Raw genomic sequence first — 13,082 nt, 5'->3', positions numbered from 1 at the left:
GATGTTAGGAGAGCAGCAAGGGCACGAGATGGAAATAATTTCACGTTACTGAACCGGCCACTTGGGCAGGCGCCTTGCCGTGGACCGGGTTGTCTAGTTTCTCGTCCTGCTGGCACATACTTGGGATTTAGCGGGACTGATTATTTCCTCTCCTTTCCTGCAGCTCCACCACTCTAATCTCCCCAGCTGGTTAGTTCTGGCTCTATCTTTGCTCAAAGAGGGAATAAAGGATGGTTTTCACATTAAGATAACTGCCGCAAGGTAACGTGCTAACAGGGTAAAGCACAGGTAGTTTTAATGCTAGAGCAAGTCCGGATCATCTCTCCAGCCTCTCAAGCAGTGACAGTGCTCATTACACAGAGGTAAAAGTTGCAGTTGTGAGATTTTTTTGTATGCAGCTCGGTGGTCCAAATAAATCTTCCCCGCATGGATGTTACAGGTGCTGCCGTGGGTTTTTTGTTACGGCAGTTACTGTCCTGTAGGTCCCTGCTCCTGGGGGCTACGACAAGCATTTTAGAAAAAAGAAACAAGCAGAACGCACAACAAGGAGAAGTCCATACTCTCTCTGGTTTGTGGTTCCCATTTTTAGTTGTTGTGGGGTTTTTCTCCCCCAAAAGAACCAGCAATCAGGAAGGCTCTGAGACAGCCGTCCCAGTGAGCGGAATTCATCAAGAACAACCGCTGGAACCTTAAAAGGCCCTAGGGTTTGTTTGCAGTTAAAAGGGAGTATTGGCATTTAAAAACATATCTGGTATTTTGCCATCGTGAAAAAACCTGTTCCGTTCCTGCAAGCACTGGAGGGAGAGGCAGGTCTGAACCCAGAAGAGAGGACGAAGCGGTGTTCGTCGCTCCAAAGATGCCCTGTAAACCCATCCAGCCCGTCACTCGTGTCCCCAGCGCAGCTCGATGTGAACACTGGGCAGGGTTAAGCACAAGGGATGGGATGAGGAGCGAGGCAAACCCTCGCTGCCTTCAGCTGGAGCCAAAGCAGCTTTCGCCATGTTTTGGGTAAGTCTGAGCCTCCTGGCAGACTCCTGGCACCCGGGATCGGGTGTGCGGTTGCCTCTCCTGACAGCACCCGCCTTTGCTGCACGAGATATAGAAGATGCCATACGGTAGCCGAGGCTGCAAGCAGGCAGCCCTGGGAAGGGAGGGGAAAGCAGGACACGGGCTGTGGGACCAGGGCTTGGGAGAAAGAAGCTCATATTTAGGACTTGTGCTCTGCAAAGGTGTAACAGGATGAGTGAGAATAAAGCATGTAAGAGTGACCTCCTCTGCAAGACGTCGCTGGTATTTTAGGGAGAGAAACGAGCTCCCAAGAAAAGCTTTGCGCCTCTGTGCCTTTGACAGCAGCAAAGGTGAGTTAAGAACAGAATCGGTCCTGAATCGGGACCGGAGTTTGAATGACACACCAACGCCTGTGGTTTCAGGGAGAGGATGGGGGTGAAAAACTTAAAAATCCCTCCTTCCTCTCTCCCTGCGATTTGAGGAGCAGAGCAAATGCTAATACTGATCGATCGTAGCCAGATACAATTAGGAATCTCAGATCAGCCTAATGCTTGCACACAAAAGGGAGCAGAAAGCGTTATTTTCACCTGGGACGTGCAACACCTGAAATCTGTCTCTGGCAGAGCTGAGGTGCCCTGAGCAGTGCCAGGCAAAACAGCAACCAAAGAGTGCTGCTCCAGAGGGAAAGGGAAAATCTTACTCACTACATCCACTGGGAATAGGAGAGAGGTGTAAATTGTGCCATTGAAGGTGAGATGTTAGAGCTAAACACTAAGAAATTTCTTGGGAAATTTGCAGCATTTTCATTTCTGAAAACATTTGGGAATGGATCAGACTCATCCATTCCGAGTGATTTAAGCAGAGCTGAGGCTGTCTGGGAGCAGGGGAGGGAATGGATGACCTCTTAAGGTCACTTCAAGCCCTATTTTCCATGATTACAGGGACATCTAATACTTGAAATGCTTTGTAATCAAAGTCGCCCTTGAGATGTTTCGGTGTCTCAAAGCAGAGCAGAAGGACCGTGCAGCTGTGATCTTCCCAACGCTTTCCCGAATTCCTGAAACACCAACTCCTCGAGTCAGGTCTGCTGCGGAGAAGAGGAGAGCTCGCTCACTAAGCACTGCGTGCTTAGGGTAGGATGAAGCAGGACAGCCCTGGCTCTCCTGTTTAATTTGCAGGGAGACAAATGCCGCGGCTGGGTGAAACCTAAGCTAAAGTGTCCTCTGTCCCAAGCCGGGACCCAGCTGAAGCTTCTGAAATGACTTGTGTTATCAGCAAAGGCAGCAGACCACAGATAACGCTACAAGGGTAGCGCTGCTGTGGCTGTGATGGGCTGAGGCTAGAGAAGAGCAAGGTTTGCATCGTTAATTAGACCCTCCGTTACCCTGGAAAAAGCAGATGTGGGCACATGGCCCCTTCTCTCTTCGCCTCTGCGCTTCCCAGACCTGAACCGGCCATGCAGAGGTTCAGCATTTTAGGCATCGATCAGCAGATATCACACAGACAGAATGAATGAAGTGCAGGCAGTGCCCACCTGCCTTTGGAAATGACTTCTGCGTATCTGGTGGGTTTTTTGTTTGAAAGATTGTGAGAAATTTTAGGGTGATGCTGCTGTCCGAACTGCATCACGAGCAGATGCCCTGAACTAACCGTAACTGTGAACCCTGGGTCAACATTTAATGTTGCTGGATATTTATTTCACTCTATTAACTTTATATCCTACAGAGGCACTTAATGAGAGGAAAACAAATAGGTTGCACTTTGGAGAAACAAGATATCTGAGTTGGCTGGGAGTGAAGTACCAGAATACATATAATAAAGACACCGGGGTAAACTATTCCATTTTATTGATTAGCAACTGTGCTAGGAGTGTAAATTGGTTACTTGTAACTATTATAGTGTGTCATTTATTACACCAGGCATGACGCTTCTGCATGGGTGAAAAGCTTTTGGAGACCCTGACATGCTTGTGTGCTGCTAGCTAAAGGACTAAGCCACGTGTTAAGTAGTTCCTGTGAAAGTAGTAATTACTCCCTAATAGCACTGAACTTTTAATCTACCCTAACAATGTCCTTCTGAGCCTTTATCTTAATGCAATATAGATGCAACACTTTTTGCTGGAGAGGCTAGTTGTGCCAGGGACTTGTCTAACTACGGAGCAGCAAGAGCTCGCCTCTGCCAGCAGCGGGGTAAGCTGGATGCAGTTTGTTCTCCGCTCTGTGGTCTCCTGGTGCAGGAATACAGGTAGCGGCCGAAACCAGCCTGTATCTGACAGCGTGTCCCAGCAGCACTTCTCAGAAAAGCAGAAAGAACGCTTTTTAGAAAGGAACTGCAAAATGGATAACCTTTACGTGGAGACACGTACCTCATCACGCTGGATTTCTGCATGTTTGGGATAAGATACACCGGGGGCACTGTGCCAGCACAGCGAAACCCTCTCCCACGCTGAAACCACTGACACTTCAATTTTGCCATTATTACTGCAATTCCACTAAGAGCTGCTTCTTGCTCAGCCCTGTCAACCAGAAATCCTACTTCTTTCCCACACAAATCCCTGATGTAGCTGAGCCAGCACAAACCTGGGAGGATACATGCATACACACACATCCCTCCTACATCCAGGTATGCGGGGTTACTGCTCCGAGCAGCTCTGCTGAACTCCACAAAAAAAAAAAAGCGTGGCAGACCTGAGGTTATAACTTGGATAACCTCCTGCAAAAGTTCAGGCTGCTCGGGGGAACCGAGCTGCGGCCGGGACTGCGCTCTGCAAGCCAGCGCAGTCAGCCAGAGGCACTGCTTCACTTCAGTAATGATGTGAGCAGAGCTCAGCTTGTGGGTTAGGCTGGCACAAACATAATCCTGCTCTGCTCCTTCAACAGATTGAAGCTGGGTGTGATGGGGATGCTAGAGCAGCAGGTACACACCGGGTAGCAGTCCCGAAACAGGATTCACATGTTAAAATGTAATGGGTCCAGTTCTCCCAGAGGGACTCAGGGGAAGCGGGGCAGGTCAGACACCGGGGAGAACATCTTACCAGGCACATAGTCACAGCAGAGCCGATGGGAAGTGGATTTACCCCTTCTACTCTGATGGCACAATTAACATCTGCAGAACATCTGCTCTCCTGGATCCAGCTGTGCAAGGGCAGGCTGAGGTGGTGGCCTCACCGACCCATGTCCCCAGCAGCTACAGAGCCACAGGGAAACACTCCATCACTCACTCCGGACTGAGAAAGCCCAAATGGGTGCTCAGGTCCAGCTGCTACCCCTCACCCCACATAGCCGGCTGCTGTGCCACCACCCTCCACTTCATTAACCAATGCTGCCTCACCATTTCCTACTAGTTTCCCATCTGCCACTCTCCATCCCAAGTTTTTTCCTCTTAGGGTGCACATTCTGGGGGACAGATGCTGTTTGCAGTATTTGGGGTTTGCACAAGGGGTCGCAGACCACAGCTGGGATGCCTTGATGGTGACAAAAATAACAATGATGGGAGCTATTGATTTTAGCAAAGTTATTCCTCCTGTAAGAAAGAGAAGGAGCAGATTGGATCTCTCTAAGGTAGCACTTAGACTTGGCAAAAGAAAAGATGGAAATTAAAGAAGTTTTTACTGTGGAAGGAGGTGCTACGTGGAATTAAGGTTTAGACCAATGCCATATGTATTATGCCCACAATCCATGTTCATTCTTGATTTTGTGATATAGTAATGTTTAATTGCCATTAATGTAAACATATTTTAAAAGGTTATTTTCCTGCTCTGTAGGTCAATGGACCTAATGAAGCAGCTCTAAGTGGGTTTGAATTGCTTTGATTAGGTGCTTGATTTCCTGTTTACCTCATGGAAGGCGGTTTGGTCCTGTACAGCTAACGTATATAAAAGCCCTGAAGCGTTTCCTCAGCACCAGAACTAGCTGAAATCCTCCGGGAAGCTTCAGAGAAGGAGAAAGGTAAGCAGCTCTATGTCAGACTCTCTTTTTAACTTTTTTTCCCTCTTTTTTTCCCTAAGATAACAGTGGGAGTGAACAGTGTTTGAGAGTGTCAGGCAGTAGCCGTAGCAGAGCAGGAACAGCCCGTACCTTTGGCTGAATTTTTCCCGAAGTGGCACAAGACTGGGCGTTTTCTCGGTAGCTTTGGCAGAAAAGACCTGCAGCAGTGTACCTGTGGGGTTGTAAAGGGAAAGATCGTTATTTCAGAGGAGGCTTCAGTACATGGCAAATGAGGAGAAATTGGTTCTTAGCTGCTTTTTGGGACGTCCCAGCTACGGATAGAACAGGGATAATGCTTCTTCCAAAGCAGACAGGATTGCATGGGGGACTGGAAGACCTCTTGTTGCAAAGATCCCACCAGTTGCTCCTCCTTTTGGGAAGAAGTCAAATTATAGGATCGAAACAGTGTAGGGATCACAGCAAACTCTGTGCCAGACAGGGCTAGCAGAGCTCCACTACTCCAGTTCAGTGTCACACAGGCAAAGGGGTCTTGTATTAATTCAAAAATGTTTTTTCAACAGTCTCTGACAATGTGGACTGCTTTTCCTCCCTGTTCGGGTAAATTCTACAGAGAAGGAGTGCTGCCCTTTCTTAAAATTAAGGCTACAGTGCATTTCCTCTCCTAGCATCATAAATAATTACCCTAAGCAGAACAATATTCTTGCACAACTTAGCTATTTTCAGACACATCATCGTACCCACAGTCACATCACCGATATATGAAACGAAAAGCAAATAAGAGGGAAAACCTCAGTTATTTAATCATGACATTTTTTTTCCTTTCGCATTTAAAATACTCCTCAGCTTTTTGTATAATGGAATTTACTTCTGCTGTTAACACACTCTGTAACTATTTGTCTTCTATTGCTTTAGGTCTAAGTATTTTAGGGATTTTGTCAGTGTTCAGAATATTACACCTTTGCTTTTAAGAGCATTCCTCAGAACTTGGTGTATCTGAGATAATGTAATGCATTTAGTATTTTTCTCACAGAATAGGAAGGGCTGAAAACATTCGTAAAAGATGTCACAATTTTCCAGAAATAAAAAATGCCACAATTACGAACAACATCCAAACTTGCAAATTCTCGCTCTCTCCAAAACAATAATTGGGCTGTTGTAAGAGTATAAATAACTACTTAGAGGAGTAAAGTTCTCTCATTGTACAAATACATTTTTGAAGGACGGGATACTTGAGTCCTGATCTAGACCTTTTCTTTTTGTTACTGTATTATTCCTGTTAACAGCAGCTCTGCATTGCAATGCAGTTTCCAGAAATAGCTATAACAAAGAGTGAGGTGAGGGAGAACAAAATATATCTGTGAGCCATGATCAAAACCATTTTTGTACGGAGTTTGCAGAGCTGGAATAGTAATTAAAAGAGCTCAAATGTCCAAGGGCTATTGAGCCGAACTGTGGACATGAGGACTAGGAACAGCTTGAAACTAATAAATCTTGGAATCCAATCCTGTCACTGTCCATGGGATATTTTTCATAACTGATATTTACTGACTCTGGCTCCAGTCCCTACATAAGGCATTATCCATCCCAACACAAAATCTCCCAGAAATTAGATCAGGCTCCTAAATCCTGCAGAACCGCAGTGTGGGATAAGCAGGATGCCATTGCTACTGAATTGCCTGATCCAACGTACGTTCCCATTCACATACTGAAGATTGAATCGACCCTTAAAGCACAATGAGGTACCCACAGGGTCAGCTTGTAAACATGGAGGAAGACAAAGCCCTTGCCTCCAGGAACGAGCAACCCACAATGAATTTGATGGTTACAATAAAAGTATAGGGAACCAACATTAAAAGACACCACGGTGGGAAAGAGCATTGGCATTGAAAAAGTAATTTAACTGGGAACGGCAGAAGAGGGCTTTGTGGGATGGAGAAGGCTGCTCGAAGCACAAGGACTGAAGAAATACATTTACAAGCACAGGCACGTGCCCAACCACCGCGCATCCCTCTGGGTTCACCGTCCTCTCACTTATGTCTCCCATGTGTTATAGGGGCCGGACATCTGGATTTCCCTCTGCTTTTGAACAGAGAAATCAGCCAAGAAAATGATGTCTTTCAAAGTTCTCTCTCTGCTCCTCGCTTCTCTGGGCTTTGTTTTGATGGAAGAAAACGTCTCGGGGTAAGTGTTTTGGAAAGCTCACAGTGTATTTTGAGCCTTTTCCAGCTCCCCACCGGAGGCAAATGGATTTTTTCCATTGGTATCCTGGTAAGTAGGTGAGAACATGAGTCCTGAGGTAGATCTCAGCTAATAGAGACAGCCAAGCGTACAGAGATGAGCAAATGATAAGAGAGATATCAAACTAAAGCCCTGAGCCTTTGAGCCAGAGCCAGGAACTCCCAAGTTTTCCCTACAAACTTCATGGCTCTGGGTTAGAAGGAACAAGCTGGAAGTCAACCAGGAAGAGAAGACGGTTGGCTGAGAACTAGAAACGAGATGTAATCACCTCACATGAACGAGGCCAGGGGGCATCCAGTATTTGGAAGCTTCTGAAAATATGACCAGTTACATAAAGCAGGTATATAATAAAGACTTCCCCTCTCTTTCCCTGACTCCTGCTACCAAGTTTCCAACTACCACCTGAGAATACCCAAGAGAATCCTTGTTAGAGCAGTAGGAGCTGCTGAAATCCCAGATAATAGCACTAAAAAAGGATCAGCCTTGAAATTCTTTGCTAAGTTAGGTAGCCACCGACTCTGTCTACACTGTCAGATCAGCACTGGTCTCAGGGTCAGCCTTTGTCTCCTGCCATCCACCCCTGAGCCTCTCAAGGACACAGGAGAAGGTTTCCTTGCCCTAGGTGTGCAGCTCACTGGAGGAGGGAGCCTGAGCACACTTGGTGCCTTAGCTCGGAGCCAAAGTCCATGTGAATCAGGCTAGGCGAGGGAAAACCACACCGACTCCAGACTATCAGCAAATATCCTGAGCTCATCTCCTCCCGAATTCTCCAATCTGAGCTGCAATTGCATTAGCAGCCAGCAAAATGGATGAGGAGCGTGCTAGCCCCTTCTCTGGCCATCTCCTCGTGTTACAGTGCAGGAAGAGTCACCTGGACCAAGAGAGATTAAAAGCGATCACACAACCTTGCCGACTGTAGGGACCGCATGGGCCACCACATGTAACCCAAGCAAAACTCTGCACGGCATGTGCTCCCGCTCTGTGCCGGACTCACTCTGTCTCTGTGCTCTTACCCCAGCGTAAGTATAAGGACTCCCAGTGCCAGACCAGTGCAAAGACGCTACTCTGAGGCCACCCTGGCAAGCGACTACAGCCGCACGATGGATAACATGCTGAAGAAGAACTTTGTGGAATGGTTGCTAGCCAGACGGGAGAAGAAAAGCGAGTAAGTGTGTAGACTTTCAGTGCTCCTACGATCCAAACTCACAGCTGTCGTCAGCCAACTGATGGCTACAGAAGAATGTAGAGCCGAGTATATTTTTCTTGGACCGCAGCAGTGATTCTCTAGGGAGTTGGTTTTCTTTTTTCTTTTATTTTTCTAAGTCCTAAAATGTTTCTGGTCTGTCGGCACACAGAACAACTATCCCTCTCCCTGTCCAAGACCGCCTTCTTCTCTGGCTGCTGGTAGATGGAGTGGGAGGGAGCTGGGTTTTGTGGAAAAGCAGCATTTTGGCACCCTCTTGTGGCACCTCGGGCTGATATCTTCCCATTTCGCCTTTCCAGCAACATCATCGAGCCATACAAGAGGGAAGCTGAGCCCCAAGTATCAGCTGCGAATGGCCAAAGATTGGACCTGGGCACCCAGGAAGCCAAAGACTTCTTTGCCTGGCTTCTGAAAGCCAAGAAAAATCAGAGGTGAGATGGGAGAATAGAAAGAGAACATCCGGTCGCAGGGAGGGATGAGGTCCCCAAGTGTTTAACTTTTGAAGGAATGTTTTGGGGCAGTTATCAATGGTAACGGCGTCACACAGGAAAACGAGAGGATTTTGATTTCAAAAGGAAATTTCGCATTTTGCAATTCTGTCTCATGAGTGAGGAAAAGAACAAAGACAAAAAAAGCCTTTCTAATTTTGAAATCTCTCACAAAATACAAATTTCAAAAATACAGACGATTGGGGTCTTTTTTTGGTTTTGTAAATGTCAGCACAGCCTCATCAAAACCCAGCGCTTTGATAAGGTCAAAGCACGGACTTTTGACAGGGCTGAAGCGCATCCGCTCCTCTAACATCACCGAAACGGAGAAGTCAAAATGAAGTGCTTTGACCTAATCAAAACAATGCCCTCTCAAAAGAAAACTCTCCAGTGAAAACAAGATGAAATTGATACATTTCTGCGAAACATTTTGATTTGATCAAATCAACCCACAGGGGAAAAAAAAAAACAACCAACAAACCCACTCGTTCACGCTCTCAGCATGTTGACCAGTTCATTTTTAAAGAAAGAAACAAAATACTTCTTGCCTCGTATCACTGCTACAAGCTCTTGTTACGAAAAGCCTGCCATCTAAACGTGAAACCACGCAGGAGAGCCATGCCTGCCTGACCCAGCAGGAATTTCCCAGTTTGTTTCTGATCTGTGCCCTTTACCGGGGAGACTCGGACAGATTTTTTTAAGATGTAATCATCTTAAAATCGTCATGATCACGGTAATGATGGCGAGACGAGCTCGCTCGGAACAGGTACCTCTGGGCAAGGTAACCGAGCCCATATGGAACGCTCTGCTGCTGCAGCTCGTGCCTTCGTTCCCCAAGCCATCTGGCTGAGAGCACGCTTGTGTATCTCAGCGCTGCGCGGCTTTGTGCTGTGTCAGCATATCCACAGCCTGTCAATAGCCTGTTTCACCTCCCCCAGTCTTAGCTTATGTCACAAATGTTCAAAAAGCAAATTAGACACGAGTCCAAAGAAAAATCTGTTCTCAGGCACTTTCTATATTTAAAAAAAACCCCACCAACAAATGAATGAGGGATACATTTCCTTTCTTCAACATGAAGGGGATTTTACAAAACCTAACAGGTTGCTGCTGCTTAGTCCTAAAATGGTGGCAAGAAGGAAAAAAAGGCACTTACCGCACACAGCCCACATCCTTCAGGCTCAATCCTAGTGTCTTCTGGCAAAAAAAATGGAATTACTAACTACAGGGAGTCATGGGACAGCCACGCAGAACAAGAATCTGGGGGCATTTGTTGTCTTTTACAGCCTTTGCATGAAAACTGCTTTAGAAACCAGGGTGCAGGGGATGACCCGGGGTGGGGGAAATGAGCACAGTTATGGTTCACAGAGGTGTCTCAGGCCAAGCACTCAGAAAATCAGACACTGGGAATTGCTAGTCATACGGAAAATACAAAATCAAAGAAACGAGGGCTTTGAGGGATCTCAGGAGGTCATTCAGTCTGACCTCTGCTCCAAGGCAGGATCAACGCGCCCTAAACTGTTCCTGACAGATGTTTGTCTAACCTGTTTGGGGGATGGGGGAAGGGAAACCTTTGATGCTAGAGATTAATCAGCTTGACTAGCTTCATTTAAAAAAAAAATTGTTTTCTAGTGTCTCCCTTAATCTCCTTAATTGCAAATAAAAAATGCGACTTGCAGGGGAAAGTCCTTCTTGGAAACAAAGACTTTCCTTTGTGAGTTTGGAGCGTAGATGCTGCTTCACCCACGCTCTGCCTTTGTTTTGATGCCTGCTGGGTCTAAGAGGAGGTGGGGTGCAGGGGGGGGTCACTGAACCGTTCCTTCCCGTCCCCCAAGCCTGACAGACATGTCACTGCTGGGCAGCCCAAACATGCCAAGATCAAGGCACTGCTGTGCGCAAAGAGCTCACCGTGTCAAAAAGAGGTTAAAGCTTTTTGTGGGTTTATCCGAGTCAAAGATATTAGAAGACAAGGAAAATAAAATATCCCTGTGAATTTGAGAGGATGGGGATAGGAGGCTGATATACACTGCATCTGGATTGCTGCCTCTCCGCTGTCTTTACAGCATGGCATATTTCTTGCAGTTTTACCTCTCTGGAAGGATCAGAAGGTTTGAAGGATGTTTTGAACCAGGAGCTTCTGACATGGCTGATGTTGACTGATCTCTGCAGACCAACGTGAGTGGCTGTTCTACCTAGTCCTGTTGTTACAAGCATCCCTACAGATCCCTTCCCAGCCCTTGTCCCCAAAGGTACTTGCTGCAGTGCTCAGTCCATGAATTTAGGATTTTTTGAGATAACCGCCGAGTGCTTACAGGGCACAGCTCAGCTGGATTTGACTGGAGAGTTAAGAGCTCTGGCCAGAGTTTGGTTCTGCAAAAGTATCTTCAGACCATTGATACAACAAAGACATGGGGGAAGACAAATTTCAAACAATTACTGTCTAGAGAAGGGAGGTTAGTAAATCCTTTTCCCCTTTCTAATGAGAAAAGGAGGTGTTCATCAGACCACTCACAGGAAATACTTTTTCTGTGCATTGTGCACTGCTATGAAAGGCATTCAGAGAGAAACACAAGAAGCTGAGATGCAAAAGGTGCAGGGGAGGGCCCCGAGGAGGCTCAAGGGAACGGCAAGCCCATCCTATGCTTAGCTGAGGAAAATGAAAGCTGAGAGAGACAAAGTCACCATCTATAAAAAAACAGAGCGAGAAAAGAGCTGTTTATGCTAATGGCAAAAGTTGGCACAAGAACAAAAAGGGATGAGCTGGCCATGAATAAATGTAGGTTGGAAATAAGAGGCAGCTCTGTGCTACGGACAATTCCATGCAGCTCGGTCAGACAATGTGAACTGAGTGGCCAGCCAGCAGGCCAGAGAAAACAAGTAACTGTTGAGCTCATGCTGCAGCCTTTCCTGCGGAGAAACACTTATTTGCATCTCTCTCCTCTAACCAGTTGCTGATTTTTCTCAAAACTTGTAGGTAAGTACTATCAGATACCAACTTTGATACACGTCTTGCCATCAAGATGGATTTGCAAGGTATCAGAGGGGGCTGGAGGGTAGAGAAGGCAGTAACTTATGCCTCATTTCCTATAGGAACCAACTGCAAATGGGTGAAGTGCAGTACCACAGGAATTGATGTTTTTCTCTCCCATTTCTGCTTTGGTAGGACTGTGTAACTCCAGAACCTTCCCGAGGAGCTCCCTCTTCATCCTATCAAGACACATGAGAAGGAGGCAGGTGTCTCATACTCACTCTGTTCTGTGCATATTGTCTATTTTGCTAATGCAAGCAATAAAGTGTTTAGTCTGAAGCTAAAGTAACAGTCAGATAAGACTTGATTTGGGGATGGACTACAGAAGATTACTGAATTGCTAAAAAAAATAAGTGTTCTTCCAAACAAGGCTCCTAAGAGTCACAACACACCTTGCGTCAGTGAACTGGCCTCCAGCTGGCTGAACCGTACACGGAAAGATCCCGATCGCAGGGTTCCAGTTTAGGACCCGCCACTGGGCGATGACTTAAAAAATGACGTTGGCATCGCCCATGGGTGGTGAAGTTCAGCTCCGGCTGCAGAGAAACGAACCCTGGCCGAGGGCTGGCCCTGCTGAGAGCCGGCCGGGAGCCAGCCTGCCCTTCCAAAGGAGTCCTGAGGACCTGCCCTCCCTCCTGACCCCCCAAACCGGGGTTCCCCTGCACCCCCTGGAAGACGCCCTCCCACAGAGGGGACCCAACCCCCCAAACAGGGACTTACCTCCAGCTGGGGGGGTCTCCCTTACCCAAAGTGGGGCTTCCCCCACCCCGGGGGAGACTGATACCCCCTCCAGTGAGGGCTACCCCCACCCCGGGGGGGACCCCCTGCCACACAGGGGACCCAACTCCCCAAACAGGGCCTCGCCCCCACCCCGGGGGGGACCCCCTCCCACAGAGGGGACCCAACTCCCCAATCACGGCCTCGCCCCCACCGCGGGGGGGACCCCCTCCCACAGAGGGGACCCAACTCCCCAAACAGGGCCTCGCCCCACCCCGGGGGGGACCCCCTCCCACAGAGGGGACCCAACCCCCAAACAGGGCCTCTCCCCCACCCCGGGGGGACCCAACCCCAGCAGGGTCTCGCCCCCCTCCCATACACAACACAAGGACCCCCGGCGCGGTCTGAGGCCCCCAGTGCCCCCCCCAGGCCCTCGGGGGGGGTGACCCGGGGGG

The 13,082-nt window shown here is 47.8% G+C and overlaps 1 protein-coding gene across 1 annotated transcript; it reads left to right on the top strand.

The window, feature by feature from the left end:
- The first annotated feature begins 7,062 nt into the window (after positions 1 to 7,062).
- GIP (gastric inhibitory polypeptide) lies at positions 7,063 to 12,090 on the top strand. Its single transcript, XM_072886115.1, has 5 exons — positions 7,063 to 7,136; positions 8,212 to 8,358; positions 8,697 to 8,828; positions 10,965 to 11,057; positions 12,046 to 12,090. The coding sequence occupies exons 1-5, from the start codon at positions 7,063 to 7,065 to the stop codon at positions 12,053 to 12,055; spliced, it is 456 nt and encodes a 151-aa protein (XP_072742216.1). The 3' UTR covers positions 12,056 to 12,090.
- The last annotated feature ends 992 nt before the right edge of the window (positions 12,091 to 13,082 follow it).

Source organism: Ciconia boyciana, chromosome 22 (genome assembly GCF_034638445.1).
Source record: "Ciconia boyciana chromosome 22, ASM3463844v1, whole genome shotgun sequence".
NCBI lineage: Eukaryota > Metazoa > Chordata > Aves > Ciconiiformes > Ciconiidae > Ciconia > Ciconia boyciana.
Note: the sequence above shows the minus strand (reverse complement) of the source record. Positions and strands in the feature narration are given on the sequence as shown.